Source organism: Sprattus sprattus (assembly GCF_963457725.1).
Source record: "Sprattus sprattus genome assembly, chromosome: 4".
Lineage (NCBI taxonomy): Eukaryota > Metazoa > Chordata > Actinopteri > Clupeiformes > Clupeidae > Sprattus > Sprattus sprattus.
This window is the reverse complement of record NC_137923.1, coordinates 18,450,918-18,473,716: the sequence shown is the minus strand read 5'-3', so window position 1 is coordinate 18,473,716 and position 22,799 is coordinate 18,450,918. Positions and strand designations below refer to the sequence as shown.

Genomic DNA, 22,799 nt, shown 5'->3' with positions numbered 1-22,799 from the left:
GTACTGTGCCTCTGGCTGTGCTCAGTCAGCTTGTAGGTCTTGACGTTCAGATTCTGCGCCTAAACTAGCTATATCGTATTGTCTCGTCACATGATCAAATAGAGTCTTGACAAGATACATATTATCCAGCAATCTTCATTGCATATCTGTACATGCAAAAAAAGCAGGGTCTGACTGCAAACCTTCTGCGCAGGCTGCATTGTCTATTTACGTCCCTGGTGCACAGCACAGGTACACTCAATTAAAGCCATAAGCAAATTAACAAAATACACCTTTTTCAACCACAAATAAGAGATACATAACAGCGACTTCATGGAGAGGCTCTGGCTTAGGGGCCCGCTGAGCTCATTGGCCCCTGGTCCTTTGTCTTCTAGGTTGGACCAATGTTTTTCAGCATTTATATCCATTAAAGACATCAAAATGGAGAACACCACCAATATACAGTGGATAAGGCTATTGATGTCTCTTTTCTGTTGTCTTCATTTGCACATTTGGCATTCAGGAAATCCAAAAGTAACGGAAAGTAATCAAGTAACTTTACGTTAATAGTGTGATACTTGGATAAGGTTACTAAATTCAATTTTTAACAGGTAATCAGTAATTGTATCGGAATACATTTTTAAAGTTATCCTCCCAACCCTGCCCACACTACAGAGTTAGCAAATGCCACTCCTCAATCACAGGATATCTCCTGGCTCATCCATTCCGTACGCTAATTGGATCAATTTTCATGTTCAACTAATGCTCGTTGTCACGTAGCCAAAGGTGATCAGCAGTCTCCTATTAAAGGATTTGTGTCTCTCGTTCAGCATGGCCGTCAGCATAGACATCTAAAGGGCACTTTCCAGCCCGGGTGTGTCTCGGGCCGCAGCTGCTTGACATTCTATGTGATTCTGCCTTGCTGAGGAAATCAATGAATGTGAGGATTCTCCTCTCCTCCTCTCTTCTATCCCCTCCCCTCTTCTCCTCTTTTCCTTTGCTCCTTTTAACCTAAGTGCCATCTCTCCATCCATCTGAAGAGCACTGGCTCTGATTCTCGGGTGTTTGTTGCCGATGCCTCTCTTATCTCTTGTCGTCATTCACCCCTCCCCACCCCTCTGTGCTTTCTTAAAAAAAATAAAAGATTCACAGTACAAAAGGCATTTATTAAACTGGGATGAGCCCTGAGCCCATGGACACCATTGTGCCACAAACAGAGAAAGAGCTCTTTGAGAAGAGAATACCATCATTGACTTGTGTGCGAGTGTGTGTGTGTGTATGTGTGTGTGTGTGTGTGTGTGTGTGTGTGTGTGTGTGTGTGTGTGTGTGTGTGTGTGTGTGTTTGTGTGTGTGTGTGCTTGTGGTACCCACTGGATTGAAGTTCTGAGTGTATGGGCCTTTGACGGCTTTGAAAAGCTGGATGTATCAGTGTCACAGAAGTGATGGAGGATGGAAAGCATGAAGGAACACATTGACAGAGACATGGAAAGAGAGGAAGAGAGAGAGAAAGAGAATGAGAAATAGAGGAAGAGACAAAGAAAGAGGGAGAGATGGAAAGAGAAAGATGGAGAAAGAGGAAGAGCGAGAAGATAGGGAGAAATAGAGAGAGGCAAACCAAGACATCCTAGATAGGCACCTAGTCTGGCCCTGGTTTTCTTTGGCATCTCTATTTTCCATTGCTTCATTTCCACACACTTTTTTTCCTCCTATCTTCTCTCCTCTCACCTCCATGTCTGTGTTTGAGGGGAGGCCGGAGGGTGGCGGGAGGTGTATGGAGGATGGGGTGAGGAGCAGGATGGATGTTGGGGTTTGGTCCAGGGGGGGATCATCGATTGAGGCGTTGTGGGGAGGGGGGGTGGGGTGCTTTAGCATTCAGCTGCACCGCGAGGCACATAGGGCTGCGGGGGCCACAGGTGCCAGGAAATCAATGATGGGGGAGGTCAACGGTCGTGCGTGGAATCCTAGCATCTCTCCATCTCTCCCTCTTCCTCTCTCTCTCCCTCTCTCTCTCTCTCTCCGTGCCGAGCAGCAATTAGCCCCTAGAGCTCCAATCTCCTCCGGCCCAGGCAGTAACGCTCAATCAGGCAGGCAGCACACCACAGGCCAGGGGGGACTCATGCATATGGATGACCAAGAGACCTGGGGGCTGCGTTAGGACCGAGGCCATTTGTAAACAAAATGCCAAGCAGATGTGAGGAAACTAAGCACTGTAAGACTGGTTGAATTGAGCTGAATCTCTTGATATTCATACTCATTTTGTGCAGTTTTGCCTCTTTAAGCCAACGGCAACACTCACTGTGTTCCACAGAAATTCATCAAATTTAATCTGCCCTTCTTGTACAGACAAAAGGTATTTATTCTGAAATGTATTGCCTTACAACCTCAGCGCTACTAGAAAATATCCAGATATCCTACTACAGCCCTCCAAGACAAGCTCTCTGACAGTCCTCTGGGAGACACAGTTACAGATCACAGCCTTTCTATTCACATAAACCCCCAGACAATCCATGCTGGCAGCCGATTTGTAGCCAACCCTTTTGGGGGACAGTCTCACACCTCGCCGCATCTCGAGAGAGAGAGATAGTCTAGAAAAGCCAATCATCAACATGTTCCTTCCCCCATGACCAGCACATGATGATGAGTATGGAGGAGTATGGAGAAGGAGGAGCAGGATGAGGAGGACCTGTTCCATGCAGTGTCTACACAAATTAAAACCAGTGCTTTGGAGAGAAGCCATGTTCGTGACAATTTCAAAAGTGAGAGCAATGAGATGGGGATATCATGATGAGTCAGAGAGTTCTGAGGCTGTGTCTTCACAGGAACACAAGCACACACAGGTGCGTTTATACACAGACACACACACTAACATAAACACACTACACACACACATTCCAAAAAAGAGCTGTGAGAAAAATAATAAACCGGTTGGAGGTCTGAGAAACACAGAGTGCTTGAAACACTCCCTCTCTTACTCTCTATCCTTCTTACTCCCACACACACATACACACACACACACACACACACACACACACACACACACACACACACACACCTATCAGCAGGTAGGACAAGTGGGAGCACCACACATCCCAGCTTATTGGAGGCATTCCACTATGACCTGCTTCTCACGGCATTATGGGAAAAAGGCGGCTCTGGCGCCAGCTGGCTCACCTCCAGTGTGGCGGTGAGTGACAGGTCGTGGGGGGTGGTAACAGTGTGTGTGTGTGTGTGGTGTTGGTCTTGATGTTGAGGGGGTCCGTGTGAGAAGGGCCATAAGAGCATGAGGATTAACCAGGTTCACTCCCGCTCTGATGCGTGGAGGAATGTTCTCCTCTCTTCACCATAGACAAGGACAGAAGGAGGTGCACAGAGCAGCATACATTATGTTTAATATTATTGCATATACATGTATATATATAGTCTATATATATGTATACTGTATGTGTGTGTGTTTACTGAACAGACAATTAACAGTACGAGAGGAAATACTGCACTGTGCAGTAAAATGAACACTGCATCTTGTGTCATGCTGAACAACCCAAGCAGTGTAGTGCTACAGCGTTCAAATTGTATTTTGAGATCACATTTTCACTCACTATGTTCAAAGTCATAGTTTCTGCCATGTTTATTTGATGCAAGTCTACTTTGTGTGGCGCAGGTGTTACTGACACAGTCGGTTTAACTTGAGCGACTTTCAATCCGACTTCCAGCCAACTTAATCGCCTTTCGCACTGACACTCTCCTCTTCTCCTTCATCACTCTTGATTTGTATTCCTTTTTTTGTTCCCATCTTCCGCTGTCTCCATCTGTTCATGTCCTCCACCCCCCACCCCCCCACCCTCTCTCTCTTCCATCCTGTGTTCCTGTGTTGACAGTCTATTTGAAGAGGAGGGAGGTGGCAGAAGAGGTGATTTGGCTGATTAAATGTTTATAACATGAAAGACTCTGTAATTTCAGAAAAAAGGGGAAGGGAGAGATGTTGAGAGAGAGAGAGAGCTGAGAATGCCTTCCCATATTGCAGCTGGCTTTAGTGAGGTCTGGCTCATGCTACGGCATCCGCTACTCCCTGTGTTGGGTCAGGCAATTCCTTCTGCCTGCTATGTGTTAGAAGCCATGTGAGGGAGCTGTATGGAAACACCTGCATTCCTCTCAGTCCTCGAGTCGCCTCACCAGCGCCCCCACCCATCCCCTAAGCAGTGCCCTCTCTCAGGAGCCTGGGAGTGGAATGCCCTGGCCACCACCACCACCACCCCTCGTGTCTCTTCCTCTCTCCATTGCTCTCTCTCTTCCTCTCTCCATCACTTCTCATTCCTCCCTTTGCGCCTACTCATTCTGTGTTCCCTGTTCATGTCACTTAATCATTTGGCAGACTTGCTAGTGACTTGCAAATCTTTCTTTCTGTCCTTCTCTCTCTCTCTCACAAACTCTCCCTCTCTCCCCATGTGTCTCTCTCTCCCCTGTCTCTCATCCAAAAGTGCTTTATTGGTATGAAAAATAGATACTTGTATTGCCCAAGCAGTCATCACATACAGGACAAGAAGGTGGCTTTGGCTAGGGGAGTGTATATACAGCTTATACACTCCCCTTATGCTAATGCTCTGTTCTGGCAAATCTGATCAAAACTGAACCAACAGAATGATTGCGCCATGATGGGCTGGTTGCTCGAGGTTGGAAGTGGAGTCACGTAATGTGATTGGGTTTGGTGGGAGGGTTATGCGGTCCAGTTGGGCCAGGCTTGGCTGGCTCTGGGACTCTGAGCGCTGGCATTCCTCTGTGAACAGGCCTCTGTTGAGCTCGTATGAGCGGCTGGCACAGCTGCTGGAGCTGCATGGACACGTGATGGATGGGCATTAGTGCCAGAGTCTGTGCCAGGCCTGCCAGAACCCACTAACTAGATGGGCCTGCCCTCTCTCTCTCTCTCGCTCTCTCTTTCTCTCTCTGTCCACTCTCTGGCACCAATGCCTATCCACAACATGCCTTTCTCTGTCTTTCGCTCTCTCTCTCTCTCAAATTCAAATTTGCTTCATTGCCATGACTGTTTGTGTGTGTGTGGACTTTTCATATTAACAGTATTATTGTATATAATTATTACCGTATATCCTGTCTCTTTTTTCCACTGTATCTCTCTCTCTCACACACACACACTCACTCACTCACTCAGTAGTCTTCAGTCAGTGCCATCCTTGAGCCTGGTATCACAAGTTAAATGAAGGAAAAATGCTTTTGAGGACATGTTACCTCAGGATGTTGACATTTGTTTGTGTTATTGGCCTGGGTACTTGAACTTGTCATGAAATGAGGTGAAAAAGCTTGCATTGTCCGTGGCACCTAGAGGTTCCAAAGGGTATTGATCAATGCTAACCAGAGAAAACGTATAGAACCGTGATTAAATAGTTTACCTTTAAGCAGATGTTATTGTAAAGCATTATAAGTATGGGTAAGACATTTTACCTGTATGTTAGTTCCCAGGAAAACAAACTCATGACCTGAATATCACCCCTATGTTAAACCCTAAATATGTCAAAATTATGCTAATGTTTCAAAGGTGTGTCCAAAGGTGTATGAAGTATGAATCCCAAGCTGTCTGAATCCGTTTCTGAGATTCTCATTGGTACACTGCCTTTTCCAAGGTGGAAATACTGAGCCATGGCATCGACTGCATATTGTGCTCATGATATGTGTGTACCATAAAACAACCACACCATATGGACATGTTAACAAGGTTGGAAAGATGATTTTCTCCCTGGAGCGGGTCCTTAAGCAGCACCTTGCACCTACCAGCTGACCTACAGGAATGGCCAGTTGAGCAACAGGAACGTCACAACATCTTCCCTCCCTATGCGAGTCAATGGAGCGTGTGTGTGTGCAAGAGAGAGGCATATGGGTGTGTGTGTGTGTGTGTGTGTGTGTGTGAGGGAGAGAGCAAGTGTGTGTGAGAGAGAGACAGACAGAGAGTGTTTCTCTGTAAGTGTGTGTACGTGACTGTGTGTGTGTGTGTGTGTGTGTGTGTTTGGAAGTGTGAAGGGCTTTGGCTGGGGGTGACAGTTGCAGTCACAGAAGCCTACTCTGCCACCTGTCAGCCTCTGTCACAGGGATATGTGAAGCCCCAGAAGCCCCTAAGCACTCATCTCTCTTTCTCTGTCTTTCTCCCTCCGTGTCTTTCTCTGTCTATGCTTCTTATTCTCTCTCTCTCTCTCTCTTTCTTTCATCTATCCCTTAAAGTCTGAATTCCCCGCAATAGGCATACCTTGCCCTCTTCTGTGTTAGTACGATTGCAAACTGTGTCACACACTCGAACATAGACACACACACACACACACAAACATGCACATAAAAGTGTGGCTGTGCATCATACTGAAACTACCCTGAAGTCTTCCTGGAGTGCTTCAATTGAGTTTTTTTTTTATCTTCCTGCAGTCTGTTAACGTCAGTTACAATAACCGCTGTAAAAAAACGGTTGTGACGATGCAGTGTCCCCAGCCACAGAGAGCTTATCTGATCAGTATGCATACATCAGCGTTGATTTGGTGTCAAACATGGGCTTCTGGTTCCACAGGCTCACCTAGCCCAGTTCCTGCTACTGTCAGCATCATCTCAAGCAGACAAAGAGCCAGTTCGAGCCAGTAGGGGCTTGTAGAAGCTTGAAACAGTTGCGCAATGGTCTGCACCTGACTGAAGCAAAACAAATGTCACTGATGCGTAAGTGTGGTTTTTGGGGTTAAGTGTAGACAATCTCACAGCCTTTGCTAGGCTATCTTCAGGCCATATAGCAGACATCGAACAAACAAGGTTTTAGATTTAAAAAAAGAGATAAGTAACTAAAAACAAATATGCAGCTGATAAAGGGCAAAGGTGGCTGAAGAAAAAGCAGACACAAAAGACATAGACCATTATCAAAACTATTTGCTTATGATGTGATGACCATCTTCACTGACTTTCCAGTGAAAATCAAAGGCTTACATTTTACATGCTAGAAATCAGGTTAATGGTATTGAACTTTTTTCCTAGTGCAAGTTGCTGTCTGTCATGTGTGTTTTGATATTACAGTTGCACAATGTCATACCATCTGTTGTTTTGCTGAAGATGTGTGGTAATATAGCTCATTAAGTCAGTTTAATGCATATTAGGCAACTACATTAATACTAGAATTAAAAAGTGTAATGCCTTTGGATTCTCTTTGTTCAAACTAAATGATTATGAGATATTCACTGTGGTATAAATGCTGTTGTACTGGGCTTGACAGAGCTTCACTAGTGCTTACCATATGATTTCAGTTTTTTTCCTTGTTGGTTCGGTGTTTACTGGTTTGAGCATTAATAATAGAATCACAAAGGTCATATTAAACCCTTGCAGGTCTGATTCCTCAGGCCGGATTCATCCGCCACCAGGTGGTGAGAGATTGCACAGGTACTTTATAGACATCACACACACACAAACACACACACACACACACACACGCACACGCACACGCACACGCACACGCAATCGCACACGCACACGCACACGCACACACACACACACACACACACACACACACACACACACACACACACACACACAACACGCACACAAACACGCACACCCCAGACAGAGCACATGTTGAGAGACAGATTAAAAGAAGAAGGGGCATTGATTCAAAGGGACTTTCTGAGAGAAAACTGTAAATAAGAAACATATTGGAGAGCCCACAGGTGACTGCTCTCCCCAGCCAATCTCATTGAAAGACGTGGCTCTGAACACATGCTTGCTGGGAGACAGAGCAGAGCCCTCACAGCGCCAAGGTCATGGGCTCAATAACCAGGATGCACACATACCAAGAAATAAAGAAATCAAATCATACCTGCACGTCACTTTGAATATCACTATTTGCGAAATTACGAAATGTGAATAATTAAACTGGATGTTTCTCCCTTTTCTGCTACACTGAAACCTGGATTTTATGTCATTGTCAGACGTGCCACTGTTGAGGCTGGATGTCTGAATCAGACATTGATGTCTCTCCCTTCTAGCAGGATAGGCCACTGCTGATCGCAAAAAGCCACTGAAAAGACGACTGAGCCAAAGAGTCCCTGAAGCCTCCTCCCAGACGTCTTGCTTGTATACACAGATTGACGCCTTTCTAAAACGCTGACAAACGTGCTCTGAAGGAAGATGACTCTGAAGTACTTTAATGAGTGTGTCACATTATGACTCAATTAGAGACCATTCGAGAATATGTAGATGTGTGTAGATGTGTATTAGTAACACTGAGATTGCAGTGTGTGAATGATGCCACGTGTATCCCAGTGACCACACCACATAGTGCATAACATGTATGTTCTTGATTCTTGTTTGCTGTGTGTGTGTGTGTGCAGCAGTGACACTCCTGTGCATCCACAACCCCACTGTGAAATGCATAGTTCAGCTGCTTCACTTCCTGTCATGATAAGCTTGAGCATGAGCTCGCCATGACCACTTCAACGCTTTTTTTTTCTCTCACTGGTTACCAAAAAACAATTACCAGACACACAGTGTGTGTGTCTTTATTTAGCACATGTTTATGTGTTTATGAACGTGTGGCTGTTTTTGTTAGTTTCATGTTTGTACTTGGGTAGTATTTGTACTGTACTGTATTTTTCTGTGAGCACATACAGCTTTTGCATGTGGGTCTGTTTTCAGCATGCATTCAAAATGCACAAAATCTCTTTGAGTGTGTGCGTTATAGAGGCAGAAGAAACAATGTGTGTCTGAGTACATACATGTCAAGTGAAAATGTGTGTTGAAGCACATATGTACTAATAAGAGTGTGTTTTTGTGTGTGGGATTGCTTGTGTTTGTGTGTCGTATAGTGTACACTATGTGTTTGTGTGTATTTTATTGTATATAAGCGTGTGGGTAAATTAATGTGTTCCTGAGTATGTGTGTCTGTACATGTGTGTGTGTGTGTGTGTGTGTGAGTGTACATGTGCATGTCTGTACATGTGTGTATGTGTGTTTCTGTGTATATGTTAATGTTGTGTGCCTGTGCATGTGGGTGTGTGTGTGTGTGTCTGTGTCTGTATATGTGTGTGTGTGTGTGTGTGTGTGTGTATGTGTGTGTGTGTGTGTGTGTGTGTGTGTGTGTGTTCATGTGCGCTTCATGTCTCTCACCCCCTGCCTCCTGCTCCTCATTAGGCCAGGGCCCTTTCATGGTCACATCCAATAAAAGTTCAAATGAGGGAGTCTGGAGAGACTGGTGAACAAGCCCTGGCTTCTGTGTGTGTGTGTGTGTGTGTGTGTGTGTGTGTGTGTGTGTGTGTGTGTGTGTGTGTGTGTGTGTGTGTGTGTGTGTGTGTGTTTGAGTGTGTGTGTTAATTGAATAATCCCCTGTGCCAAAGGCTGGGCCCCAATCGCTGTCCCCCCCACCACACCCCGGCTAACCTTTGCCTCGACATGAAACCTTCCACTCATGGGGAGGGAGGCAAGCCTCTTAAAGGAGCACATAAAAATTGCCCGAAACGAGAGAGGAGGGTGAAGGAGAGAAGATTAGGCATTTTCAGTGAAGCACTTTTGACCTCAATCACAGCCTTCTTAATGCTTTTATGAGGCCTGGGTGGGTGTGTGTATGTGTGGGTGAGTTTGAGTATGTAGTGTTTGATCTCCTTCATTGTGCTCTATGTTTGACACCGTTCCCAGGGCCACATGACAGCCCATACCCCCCCCCAAAACAACCAAAAAAATACAAAATAAACAACAAAGATGACAAAACAGCATTGATTGCTTGGGCCGCTTAGACGGAGTTTATTTAGACAAAGCTTCTGCTCTGACAAAATGACTGGCCACTTTCATCTGTTGTACTGTTGGTGCGTGTTCTCTCTCTCTCTCTCTCTCTCTCTCTCTCTCTCTCTCTCTCTGCGTGTGTGTGTATGTGTGTATGGTCCTGCTCAATTATATAATGACCAGTTTGTGTAAAGGGTCCATTTTTATCCCCCCTCCCTCCCCCAGTAGAGACACACAGACACAAATACACGTGCTAAAAATAAAGCACATCCAGATAGGAAAAGAGGTCTCAAAAAGAGTAACTGGAGATGAGAGTGCTAGGAAAGAACAAGCAGATAGCGTTTGGAGTGAGTCACAGATGTTCTAATTAAAGCCCTTGGGCCTAGTCAATGCGTTAATGACACCAGGCATAAAGGGCATTGTAAACAGGCTAGGCGGACGGTTGGCCGGCTGACAGGAAGTGGCTATTTATGACTCGCTCGGCTGGGCTGAGTGTTCCGCTGTTGCCGCGGCCGCCGACGAGCGGGCGGGATCATGAGTCAGCAGCCCGGGCTGCCCATCATACACCCCGATCATGTGTCCACGGCGACAGCGCTCTGTCAGAGCCTTCCAAAAGGCCAGCCTCCACCCACACACTCACACACACACACACACACATATGGAGCTCACCACAAACATACACACAGGCATGCTCATACACACTCACACACACACAAACACACAGACAAGGAGCTCACCACAAACACACACAAGCATGCTCACATGCACATGCACACATATACAAACACACTCACACACATATATACAGTAGATACAGACTCACACACACCCAAACACACACTATTGTACAAACATGCAGTCTTACAGAATACTACACATGGCATACTAAACATGTGCAAACTTGCACACAGACATACATACACATATTGCAAATGTACAAACACACAGTCTGACAGATTGCCCTCTCTCTGTCAAACACACAGCTATGCACAAACATGCACACCCTAAATACACACACTGACACACACTCACACAAAGGACCCAATACTACACACTTAAATATGTTAAAATGTTTCACAACAAACATCCCTGTTATACCAAGAGGGCCACTAACTTGTCAAGGCACATTTACAATATTTACACCCCTACCTCTTAAATGCTGTGAATGAAATTACAGTCTCGTTAAATATATAAATTGGCTCATAAATGCTGTGGGTTGTTATTGAATTTGCCGTATATTCATTGGTGTGGTTTGTAACAATTTAAATGTAAGATCCATGCTGTTTTCTGAAAACTATGATATGAGGGAACCAATGCAGCTTTTTGGCTGGATTAAAGAACACCAAGGCTAGTTTTTATGCCTTTTCATTTTTTCCCGTTATACTTTACAACCATGCCTATGCACATTTGACCCTTACATTCGTTACCGCAACATTTCATCATCTTTTGCTTTTGGTTTAACAATGATATATTCCTATAAATAAACAGTTAGAAATACATATCAGACCAAATCTATTACACATTTGAGTTTTAAGTTTTTTACTTTATTTGAAAAGATACTGTTTTGCACTTTAAGTCCGTGACTAACACCCTGTCTGTGAGCTGAGTGATTAGCAAATGACTGAAAACAGGGAGCCTGCTTAGGGAGGGAGAGGTGATGGATGTCAAACAAGTGGAAACTTGCATAATGTTCCAATGTGACTCTAAATGCCATTGGCGAGGAACAAGGCCACAAGCAGGCCACAGGGAGATCAAAGTGGGAAAACACACAAGTGGTTCAACTATCAAAATGTTAGTTTTTACTTGACAAGTTTTAAGTTAATTTTGTGTTATTCATGTCAGGCTTAAAAGTACACAATATATTTAATGACCATATTTCTGATGTGATGTGCAGGTCATCACAATTATTTGAATATGATGTGTTGAATATCCTGTTCTCTTTGAGGTTATTGACCCCCCCCCCCCCCCCCCCCCCCCAAGCAAACACATCTCGGGGGAGGGGATCAATAACCTCAACCCAAAATGTAGATTAGAACACTGGCCTTCAGTAATTATTAAAATAAAATAAAATCTCTCTCACCTTGTTTATTTTCTACCTGACTGTCATAGGCTAAACAGGTGTTTGATGCTTTTATGAGTGACTAAGCAGATATGTTTACCTCATGTCTTCCTCAAAAGTCGGATTCCCCTCCGGATCCCCTCATAAACAACTGTTTTTTAAGACCCGCGAGAGTGGAGTATCAGTCAGTATAATATCAACGAGACAGCTCTGAGGGCCGCTGAACGATCCCTGAGGGAAATAAAATCTTTCTCTATTGGCTAAGTCGCAGATTTGATGCAACATCCTGTGGGGAAGCTTCACGGCAGACCGACGCGCAGTCTGATCACAAAGTCAGTGCCCTGCAGATGGTGCTTTCTCGCCTTTTCCTCTCCGCCTCATTCGTTCTAGCGGGAGTGCAGGGGCAGCATCTCCGCATCTAACAGTAAGCTGTGTTCCCGCTGCAAACGCTTGCCGCGTTGGAGCAAACAGCACCAACGCGTCTCTAGGCTACACTCTACCACTTGTCGGGCTTTCCTTTCCGGGGCTATCATTAACATTTTGTCCTCTAGTCTGCTTTTTTCTGCCTTGTTAGTATGCGAGTTTTCTAGTTTGTGCTTGGCATTGTGATATGTGAACCAGAATTCTTCAACTTGTAACTGTTGTCATTTTGTCTTTAGGTTGAATAACATCAGTACAATATCCCAACAAGACGAGACGGACACTGTGATTGCCAAGTTTCATCCACTGGTTACCGCAGTCTTGAATAGAGCGGTCCCGGGAAGATTTGTCAGCGTGCACTTTAATTTCCGTGAATATTTCCGCCGAGCCAAGCTGTCAAATAAAGCTGACATTAACAACAGAAGAGTCGCTATTGCGCTCATAACCTCGGAGCCTAATCACGGATAGCATCGGACGGATAGCGGTGTTGGATGTGTTTCGCATGACAGGACTTCGCTAATTTCACAACACCTTGCGGCAGGATTTGCACTTCGCTGTGCTGTGCTTACCTATTAAGAATGGGGATCACCGTGGTTTTTGTCCTGTGCGTCCTCACCATGCCGGTTTTCAATGCCGGGAACACGATCCCTAAAACCAGGAGTTGTACAGATGTCAAGCAGTTCTACGCCGGCAAGGGTTTCAGTGTAACCGGACTGCCACAGAGCGAAATCTCCGGTAAGTGCAACTTTGCTAATTGGCCTATCTGTCGACTCAACAAGGCTTTTCAAAATAACACATTCATAGCGTCCAGTTGCTTTTCATGGAAAAGCTTTTTTTTTTTTTTTTTTAATATTTAGCCTACATTAGTTAGTCATTCTAATATAATGAACCAGATGACTTTGCATAGGTCTACTACAAATGTATATACAATGTTTGTTGGCTTGCAATATAATATATTTTTTATAGACTAGACTTTTTGTGTTGCGGGTCTGTGAAAGTAGCCTGATTTATGCTATGCGTCTGTCAGAACACTATTTCAGTATGCTACCTTAAACTCTGCACATCTCACGGATATTATCTTCAGTGTTTTCTGACGAATAGAATGCTGAAGACTAGAACAGACACAAAAGGTTAGAAAACATTGTAATGCTGTTAACACAACCCGCAGTCTACTTCAGCTTGTCCGATGATTGTTGTTTACTGTGTTAGGACGCGCGTTGAAGTGTCAGTTGGTCATGACAGGGCCGCTATTCATTTCTGAAGCCGGGTAGAACCACTGCGAGTCACCGTCAGGTCTTTTGATCTCTACTTGTGACAGCTCAGAGATGAGGTGGAGCATGCAGAGCCTGCCCGGGCTGATGTCACTGTCTGTTTTTCATAGACATGGTCGCAAATAAGGATTTAGCCTACTGAAGATTACACGCATGCCTGCCTTGTAATTCTGTGGTTCATCTGATATGATAGCCTACCTCATCGTAGGTTTTTGGGTTCATAGAAAGATGAATGTGACGTAAGTTCAAGAGACCTCAGTCTCTCGGTAGTCAGGAAAAAAATGAATTTGTAAGGGCCATGTGATGGTTAGTTTTAAGACCACTGTTGTCAAAGTTGAGAGTTGAAATTAATTCGTTAATGTCATGATTCATTTTGGCTAGCGTAAGCTAACCAGCGTTGCTATTCAGCATGAAATGTAAGGGTTTCATCATTATCTCACTGCGTTTGAAGCCCTTCAAATTGAGAAGTTCACGCTCAACTTAATTAGCAACGTTAAACAGTGCCATTTTGTACCATTTAAACTTGGCTCCAAAGTGAGAATCTCTCTGCCAGCCAGGGTTGTGACAATCGAATGCAAAAATTAGGGTTTTATAACATTACAAGAGGAAGTAAAATACAATTACGCTGGAATCCCAATGTGGTGAAAAGATGGTGCTTATAATAACTATATATCAAAGTGGCAGAAAGCGCACTGTACCATAGTGACACATTTTAATCAGACTGATTAACTGTGCAGCATAAATCAATCATTGGCATTAACGTCGCAGCGAGACTTCTTTACGACCCCTACCCCTCTAAACGTCTTTAACAGGAGCTGTTAAACAAATGGGCCCCGTTATGACAGCCTGAATGGCAATTTATGCATTCTTGCACAGCCCATGCTAAGCTATAATTTGAGGTCGGTAGGGGTATATTTCTGAGCTTTCCGAAAGTACAGTGTTGGCAAAGATGCCCTTCCGTGTTTCCATTCGAAGCAGATGACATACATACCTCTTCATGCATAAAATCGTGGACCTGTGCTGTTTCGAGTCCTATGAAAGTTGGATGATTTTTGTGGGCTAAACATGAGAGAATGGGCCTTGTGTGTGTGTGTATGTGTGTGTGTGTGTTAGAGGTGGATGACCTCAGGCTGAGGACTCTTCAACTGTGGTAAGGTCTGTGCGCAGTCTGCCTCTCCCCCTCCCCCTCCTTGCGCTACTGCTGGTGGGGGTGTTTGCCCATGCCGTCCCGGGGCAAAATGCAGAATTCGTAAGAACGATGATCTCCCGGGTCCTCTCCAGCTCGCAGATAGGAGTGGTGAGTGGGTGTTGCCTACAGACAGAAGAGAATGATGTGGATCCGAACTCCGTGTCTCATGCTAATGTGAAGAGATAAACGCAGCCTATGCACTCAGTAGGAGCTGGCCGTTTTTTATGGCATTTGCTCACCTGTATTTTTCATTCAAAACATCAAAAAGACATTGCTTTTTTAAAATGAGTTCTACTTCCTGGGCTTTATAAAGAGGCAACGACATTTAACAGAAAGCTGTCTATGTTTACTTCCTGCTAATCTGTCGAGATTGACAGGAGTTTTATGTTTTCATGTTAAAGATTAACTATATTGAACAGTCCATTATCTTGTCATGGTAATATTATGTTAGCCTACATATGCCCAGCAAAGACTGAGCACAGACACTTGACCTCTTTGAACCCTAACAAAGAAGGACAGCGCCCCCTAGCACACAGGGACAGTATTGGTTTCAGAGTGCTGAGCTGGTGAAGATAAGGTCCAGGCACTGCTACGGAGAGCTTGACATTCAAGTGCCAATTAGCTCATTGACATGCACAGGTTGCAGTGGTGGCATAGTTTCCTCAGGTCCTAATGAGGGATGCTTCTGAAGGCGCTTGTGGCCTTAAGTTGTAGCACTAGACCACGGCCTTTCTTAGCCTACTGAAGACAACATGTTGTGCTTTCTGCTTAAAGAGACATTAGCATCAGAGCAGCTTGACTGATAAAGGGGGCGCTTGTCCGTTTGTGTTAAGCTGTTAAGTTTTTCCCTCTCTCTTTTCTTCCTTCTCTCTTATGTCCTGGCTGTGTGGGACTTACTTGCAGATGATTACCACATATTGACTTTTTAACTGAAGTCAGTTTATTGAGGCGTGTGCAGGTAGAGAGGCATGCTTACTTAGCAGCAGCCTTCAGCACCTCACAGAAGGAAACACTTTTTTGGTTTCTAATTTTCTAATTCATTACCATGACACTCCTTTTGGCTGGAAGGGAAGCCTCTGATTTCTCAGAGATTTCTCCTTTACCCACTCACCTCTGTAGTCATTGGATGTCTGTCGGCCTATGCCTTTGTGTATGCATTTATGTGTGTGTGTTTGTATGTGTGTGTGTGTGTCTTATGCATGTATGCGTCTGGTGTGCCTGTATACGGTACCCGCCCCCAGTTTGTTCATAGCTTCAAACACACCCATCAATTCATCTGTGTGTTAAAGTATGCGTTTGTTCTCTTTGCACACGCCTGCATGGAACATCTTTCTTGCTTTTCTTTTTTTTTACTCTAAATGCTGATGCGGTAGAAAGCCCCTTGAAGCATTAAGCCGTAATCGGCCTTCGGGAGTGGAGCATGAAACAGACCACATCAACAGCGTTTGATGTCTTCTGTGGAGGAAGACGTCTGCCTATGAAGCCATGTGCTGTGCTCCACATTGATATGTGTGTGTGTGTGTGTGTGTGTGTGTGTGTGTGTGTGTTGGGGGGGTGGGGGGTGGAGATAACATTGCGGAGGTCAACAGCTATCTTTTTCCCTTATCTGTTTTCTTCACTTTCCTCTTTGTCAAACGGCTCTTCAGGAGGACTAACAGGCACTTGGAGGGGAAGCTCTTGAGCACGTCACTCCGCGTCGCGTCACGTCTCACACAATTTCCCCTGAGCTTTGTTCCCTTTCAGTTGCTGCCGTCCCATCTATGCAGTTCATTCTCTTCAGAATGCTGTTTGCAGAGTTCACTCAAGCTGGCACCTTTCTTTATTGCCAACCTGGGTCTACACTTTCAAATGCCAGCGTGCCTGCAGGCTGCCAGGCGACACTGCACTGCTGCTTGTCTTTGGCGCATCTGTCAAAACGTGAACCTTTAGCTACTAACAGTCACGACCACCATGCCAAATCACAGAATTTCTTCAGTCAATAAGGCTGCTGTCAAGAACAAGAAGTAACCCTTCTGGTTTGGTTTGATTGTTTGACAGTCTTTTTTTATCAAAATTCTTAGGGAAACTACTGTCGATGCAGGTATGGAGCTAGCATAGCCATGTGCACTTTGCTTTTGTGCATGTCTTTGCCCTGAACTCTTCTACTCATGGTCCAGTTAACAGACGTCTCTGATAAGTGAGATATGAACACTTCTGAAATGTGCAGCCTCTCATCCTTATTTTCCTCGCGTTCCAGAGACTTCCTTTCCTCTCAACGTAACCTCAAATGTTGGACTTGACTTGTGAATAATCCCCTCCGCCTGCTCCTCCTGCTCCTCCTGCTCCTCCTCTTCCTGCTCCTCTTTCTCTTGATTGATGCTGTGCTGCAGTGGCCCACCGTGAAGAGGCACACAGAAGTGCGAGTGGGTTTAGAGAGACTCCCTCCTCGAGGGGGGAGAGCTGACATTGGTCAAGGTGACCTTGGCTCAAGGAGCTGTGGCTGATTGATATCCTTGTGTGTGTGACAGCCTTCAGGGCTGACTTGCAGCACCCCCCCCCCCCCCTAAATAACTAGTGTAATGTTTCAGAGAGAGAGAGAGAGAGAGAGAGAGAGAATGAATAAAAGAGATGGAGCAGGAGCCGCAGGAGGAGGAGGAGGACAAGTGAGCAGGGAGGAGGTAGTCGATGTCTGTGTGAGGAAATGAAAAAACAAATGGGAAGAGGGAAAACAGCGAGAGAAAGAATTAGGGAGAGAGAGAGAGTGAGATGGGGAGAGAGGGAGAGGGAGAGTGTGTGTACCATATCGGCAGGACCGTGCATCAGGCTGGCTTTTGTATGGATTTAAAGGGATTTGCAGTGTGATTTGATCAATCAGTGGCAGCTGACAGGATGACGGAGGAGGTGGAGGCCAGATTTCTCCCCAGCCATCAATATTTACAGAGGCTTCAGAGGTTTAAGAGTCACCCCCACAACCCCAACTCCTCAACACCCACCCTCTGGACCGCCTCTTTCCTCCCAGTTCCATCTCACCCCAGCTTTCCCTTAGTGTACACACCCTCTCATCGAATATAGAAGAGTCTTTGCAACAGTAGCACATGGAAAAACAACGCTCACCATACATCGATGATATAGGCAGTACATCCAGGCAGTGACAAAAAAGGAAATGGGTTTGATAGACTGACAGAGCCAACTTTAGCATCATTACTGTGTGTTTTTTGTTATTAAAAATAGTCACGTTTTATGACGTCTACCGTTTTTCTTTCGAATCTGATGTAGCATTCTCTGATAAAATGTCCTTTGGAGAATTGACAAATCTGTGACTACAGTGGCTACACACACATGCAGACAGACACACACACACACGCACAGAGTCTGTGTGTATATATGTTAGTGTAGATACAGACTTCCTCTCCTTCTTTGTTCTCTCCACTAATGGGCTGACAAACTCTGGTAATTAGGTCTCTTCAGGTATACAGATGTTCTATTTTCTCCTCAGAGACTGCACTGTTAGTGTGGAGTCAGTGTGTGTGCATGTGTGTGCGTGTGTGAGAGAGAGGTGTGTGTTATGTAGTGGTAGGGGGTCGTTGGCTGACGAAGCACCGAGCAGTTCCCACTGCTCTCCAGAGACAACTCATCGTGAAACAGCAATTAAAAAAAACCTGTAATTTAATGAGGATGAACTCTCCTTTCTTTCTGGTTCTTTCTTTCAGTCATTTTCTTTCTATCCACCTCCTCTCTGGTCGCCACACACACTGTAACGGTACCCTACCTGAGCTTTCTTTCTGCTGAAGCAGTTTCAGTGGTGTCTACTGACAGAGTCAGCCAAACTGAGTGTGTGTGTGTGTGTGTGTGTGTGTGTGTGTGTGTGTGTGTGTGTGTGTGTGTGTGTGTGTGTGTGTGTGTGTGTGTGTGTGTGTAGTGCCCATATGTGGTAAATTCCTCACTGGAGCGTTCTCACACACACACACGCACACCCACACACTCTGCTCAGACCCACATTATGTGTCCCACGTTTGAGAATAGTCATTTACGGTGGTTTCTGCACAGCCATCGCTAGCCTCTGTCTTTCCCTTGCGACCGCTCCCATTTTTAACGGCTATTTTTAACCCCAACGCTCCAATAAAAAAAGGAAAGAGAGAGAGAAGGAGGGAGGGAAAATTTGCCCTGGGTAGGTCCCGCACGTCACCAGCCTGCAGGGACGGCAACCTAGGGTTTTCTTCAAAAAGAGAGGAGAGAGAGAGAAGGTCAAGTAAGGAGAGATGAGAGGAGAAACAATTCGAGGGAGTTGTGGAGAATAGTGAGGAAACAGGGGAAGAGGGAGAGAGGAAAGTTGAGAGAACGACTGTCGAGAAAGCGGAGGAGGAGGAGGAGGTGGAGAAGTGGGTGGGGGTGGTGATGAAGCTGCTGGGAGGCCTTTGAATCCCTATTTGCCGAGTTTGCTTTTTATAGTTTGTGTGCTGCTGGCTTGATGCTGCTGCTAACAGCTTCGGCATAACCTCAGGAGGCCTCTCTGCAAGCCTCTTAACTAGAGCGGCTGAGGACAGAGAAACATACATATACATACACACTTGTGCAGTTGGCCACTGTATATGTTTGTGTTTGCCTGGTTTTTAGCCTGACATTTCAGAATTACTTCGGCTGCACAAAAGGCTTTAGTAACTGTGAAGTGCAGTTGAATTGAATCGAACTGAATTGACCTGAACTGAGAGTGACAGAGGGAGAGACCGAATGAGAAAGCGAGAGAGTGGAGACGGAAAGAGAGAAAGAGAGTTTCCCAGAGGTCTAGAAGGAGGCTGTTTAGTTGAGGGGTGTTTGGGTTAGTCTGGTTGGAGACCAGCTGTTAGGAGGTAAGCGCGGCATCTGAACACGTTTTCTGGAAAGATCTGATGCAACACAGGCCCATGCCTCATGTGATGATTACAGGCTACTTACACTAACCCTGGCAGCTCATAAACCAAAAAGAGGGATGTACTGTATGCGCTTTCTCTCTTTGTATCCCCCTCTCTCCTTTCCTCTCTCTCCCTCTTTGACTCCATCTCTCTTTTTTTCTCCCTCCCTCAAACCTTGCTGCTGCTAGTGAAGTCACAACAGTAGCTTAGTGGCTTACTGTAAAAGAAGAACTGAATGCTGGATCATTTATTTTTCCTCATCTTACTGTAAACTTTACTTTTATGTCTATTGTGGCTGTCAGCTGGTTGCCCCTGTTCTTGAGGTATACATCCTGTAGTGTGAAACAATGGGATGCTTCACACTGCAGAGCTACCTGTGTGTTTGTGGAGCTTTGTAGAGCTGTGTGGAACTCTAGTTCTGAGTGTCCCAGCCTGTGTTAGCATTCAGGGTGTACAGAAGCAGCCCTGGGAGGCCCGAGCACATGCACGGCTCTGGCGCTTAGAGGAAGGAACGGCATAGATGCAGCCTCCACCACAGAGACGGCTGTGTTCAAGAGCCAGAAAAGCCTCACCCTCTTTTTCTCTTTCTTTCTCTTTGTCTCTCTCAGTATTTCTCTGTCCTTCTTCATTTGCCCTTCTTTTTCGGTTAATCCTCTTCTTCCCTTCTTCCATGTTATTTATGCTCTGATATATACCCATCCTCTTCTTCTCTCGTTCTTTCTTTCTTTCTATCTCTTTGTCTCTCTGTTTTCTTTCTCTTTCTCTCTCTTTCTGAGTGGAAATGTAATGACTGTAAAGTGGTGACCTGTGTTTATGGTTTATGTTGTTGTGTGAGGCATATTGATGATGATGATGACGAAGAGGCAGATTAATGTTCCCTATAACTGCTGCATCTCCTTCCCGTTAGCACGTTGCTGGGATGTTGTTACCGAGCACACATCCAAATAGCACATCCCTTACAGTCTCAAGGCTCCCGCATACTTTCTTCCGCCTCCACCCTCTTGCTCCCTGCATCCCCCCCCCCCACACAGTTTTGTGCCAGGGGCCTCCGAGTCCAAACAGGCTTCCCCCGGTGACATTTACCCTGGTGTATTTGCAGTCGTTATGCTGGTGGTGGTGGTGGTGGGGGTAGTGGTGTGAGATGGTGACATGGCTTTTGAGGGCACTTTATTGACGCGTGGTTTGCAGTGATGAGATGAGCTGTGATTGATTTATAAGCGGCCATCTGACGGGCCGGCCTGATCCGTGTCCAGTGACAGTGCTCCAGATGACCTGCAGCAGGCTGGTTGTTTGGCTTCTCTCTCTCTCTAATAGTGTGAGGGTGTGTGCTGGAGCATTAAAGGCAGGCTTGGGAGAGGGTGGCTCTGCTGTAACTCCACCTGCTCTACTTACAAGCTGCTTGGATGAGGTCAACACTGAGAGGAGAAGCAAATCCATCAACACTGGTGCTAGAAAAGCTGTCAGAATTCATTGAAATGTAAAACCTGAGTAAATTCAGAGGCTGGATTTTCCACATATTTTGACAATGAACAGTGGCTTGCAGAGGCTGCTCTTCATCAAGGGGTGAGGTGAAGTAAAGACAGGGAGATGAGTGAGACACCTGCAGTAACGGGACAAGGACAGACGTTCTGACACCATCAAGTGCTGGAGCTGACTAAGTGCAGCGAGCCGATCACTGATCCGCTCTGGTGACTGTCTCTGAGCTGTACTGGGCTTATGCTTATGGTTTCTCTCAATGTCACTTCTCTCTTTCTTCTCTCACGCTATCTACTCCTCCTCTGTCTCTGTACGATTCATCAGTCGGTAATATTTGTATCTCTGTCTGTCCCCTCTCTCTCTCTCTTTCTCTTTCTCCTCTTCACTCCCTCCCTCCCTCCCTCCCTCTGTCTGTGTCGGTCTCATCAGTGAGTATTTTTATTTCCCTCTTTCTCTCCCTGGTCTGTCTGTCCTTATTTCTCCACAAGGTTGGAGGTGAGCATTAATATTCTGCTGAGGCCGTGAGTGGGCATTAACTTTTCATTTAGATTTTAGATTGCATGCAAGTGTGTGTATGTGTGTGTGTGTGTGTGTGTGTGTGTGTGTGTGTGTGTGTGTGTGTGTGTGTGTGTGTGCACGTCTGTGTGTGTGTGTGTGTGTGTGTGTGTGTACTCATGCATGTGTGTGTCTATGTGGGTAGAGTGTGGGGATTTGGTTAGGTCAGGGTAACAGTTCATTTTTGGACTTGAGTTGCACAGAATCCGAAGGACAATCTGTGAGCCAAAGACATGCTTTCTCAGGGACAGAGAGTCCAAAAAGGAGACAATGAGATATAGATGGAGGATGCCACATCCCATGGATTTATCCCCCCTGATTATTGACACAATTCAACCCCTTGTTACGGAGGGATTACGGAGACAAATTGGCTGGTAATTGTTTTTACTGGAACTAACTCTCATAAGAGCCAGAGGAGGGGTGAGCTCACCCAGGCGATCAGCTTGTATCTAGGGGGGGGGGGGGGGGAGTCTCCCTGGGAGGACACCTAAACCCCAAGCTCCCCCCAATTGCATCTCCAGCTATCAAAAGCCTCACTGCACACAAGATTGAGAAGCTGTGCATCAATAATTGATGGTTTGAGTACGTTATCCCTTGCAAGGTGATTTACAAACCATAATTAACGTCCCCCAAGGGGGTCATATTTTTGGAGGAAAATAGTAAAAGAAAAAGGTTTGCCTAATTTAGCACTGATTTGTTCTATCCTGAAACGGCCTAAAAAAATCCTTGGCATTCATCATGTGTATTCTAAAGGCACCAGGATGTGTGTGTGTGCAGGTATGGGTATAGGTGTGTAAGTGTGTGTGTGTGTATGTGTGTGTGTGTGTGTGTGTGTTTGTCTGTGTATGTGTGTGTGTGTCTGTGGTGTGTGTGTGTGTGTGTGTGTGTGTGTGTCTGTGTGTGTGTGTGTATGTGTGTGTGTGTGTGTGTGTGTGTGTGTGTGTGTGTGTGTGTGTCTGTGTGTGTGTCTGTGGTGTGTGTGTGTGTGCATGTGTGTGAGAGAGTGAGTGTCTGTTTTTTGACAGCCAAGCCTACAACAAAGTGCTTGGTTCCCCTCATGAGGGAGAGCCTGGACCAGAGATCTATTTTCAGTTGCGCTAAAAGGACGCAACACAACAGTGTGTGATGCCCAGTCAGCCTCTCCCTAGACATACAATCTCAGCCGCCAGCCAGACCAATGTGTGTGTGTGTGTGTGTGTGTGTGTGTGTGTGTGTGTGTGTATGTTTTCATGTACAGTTCATGC

At 45.5% G+C, this 22,799-nt stretch overlaps 1 protein-coding gene across 2 annotated transcripts in view; it reads left to right on the top strand.

Annotated features, from left to right (window-relative positions):
- The first annotated feature begins 12,062 nt into the window (after positions 1-12,062).
- Positions 12,063-22,799, top strand: part of gpc1b (glypican 1b) — a 77,062-nt gene continuing 66,325 nt past the window's right edge. Inside the window, exons 1-2 of one of the 2 annotated variants that reach the window (XM_080836132.1) lie at positions 12,063-12,200; positions 12,436-12,931. In XM_080836132.1, the coding sequence (XP_080692258.1) occupies positions 12,775-12,931 (157 nt within the window). In that variant the 5' untranslated portion in view covers positions 12,063-12,200; positions 12,436-12,774. Of the gene's footprint in view, positions 12,201-12,233; positions 12,346-12,435; positions 12,932-22,799 lie in introns of those variants that run through there. The other variant, XM_080836133.1, reaches the window with a different exon arrangement.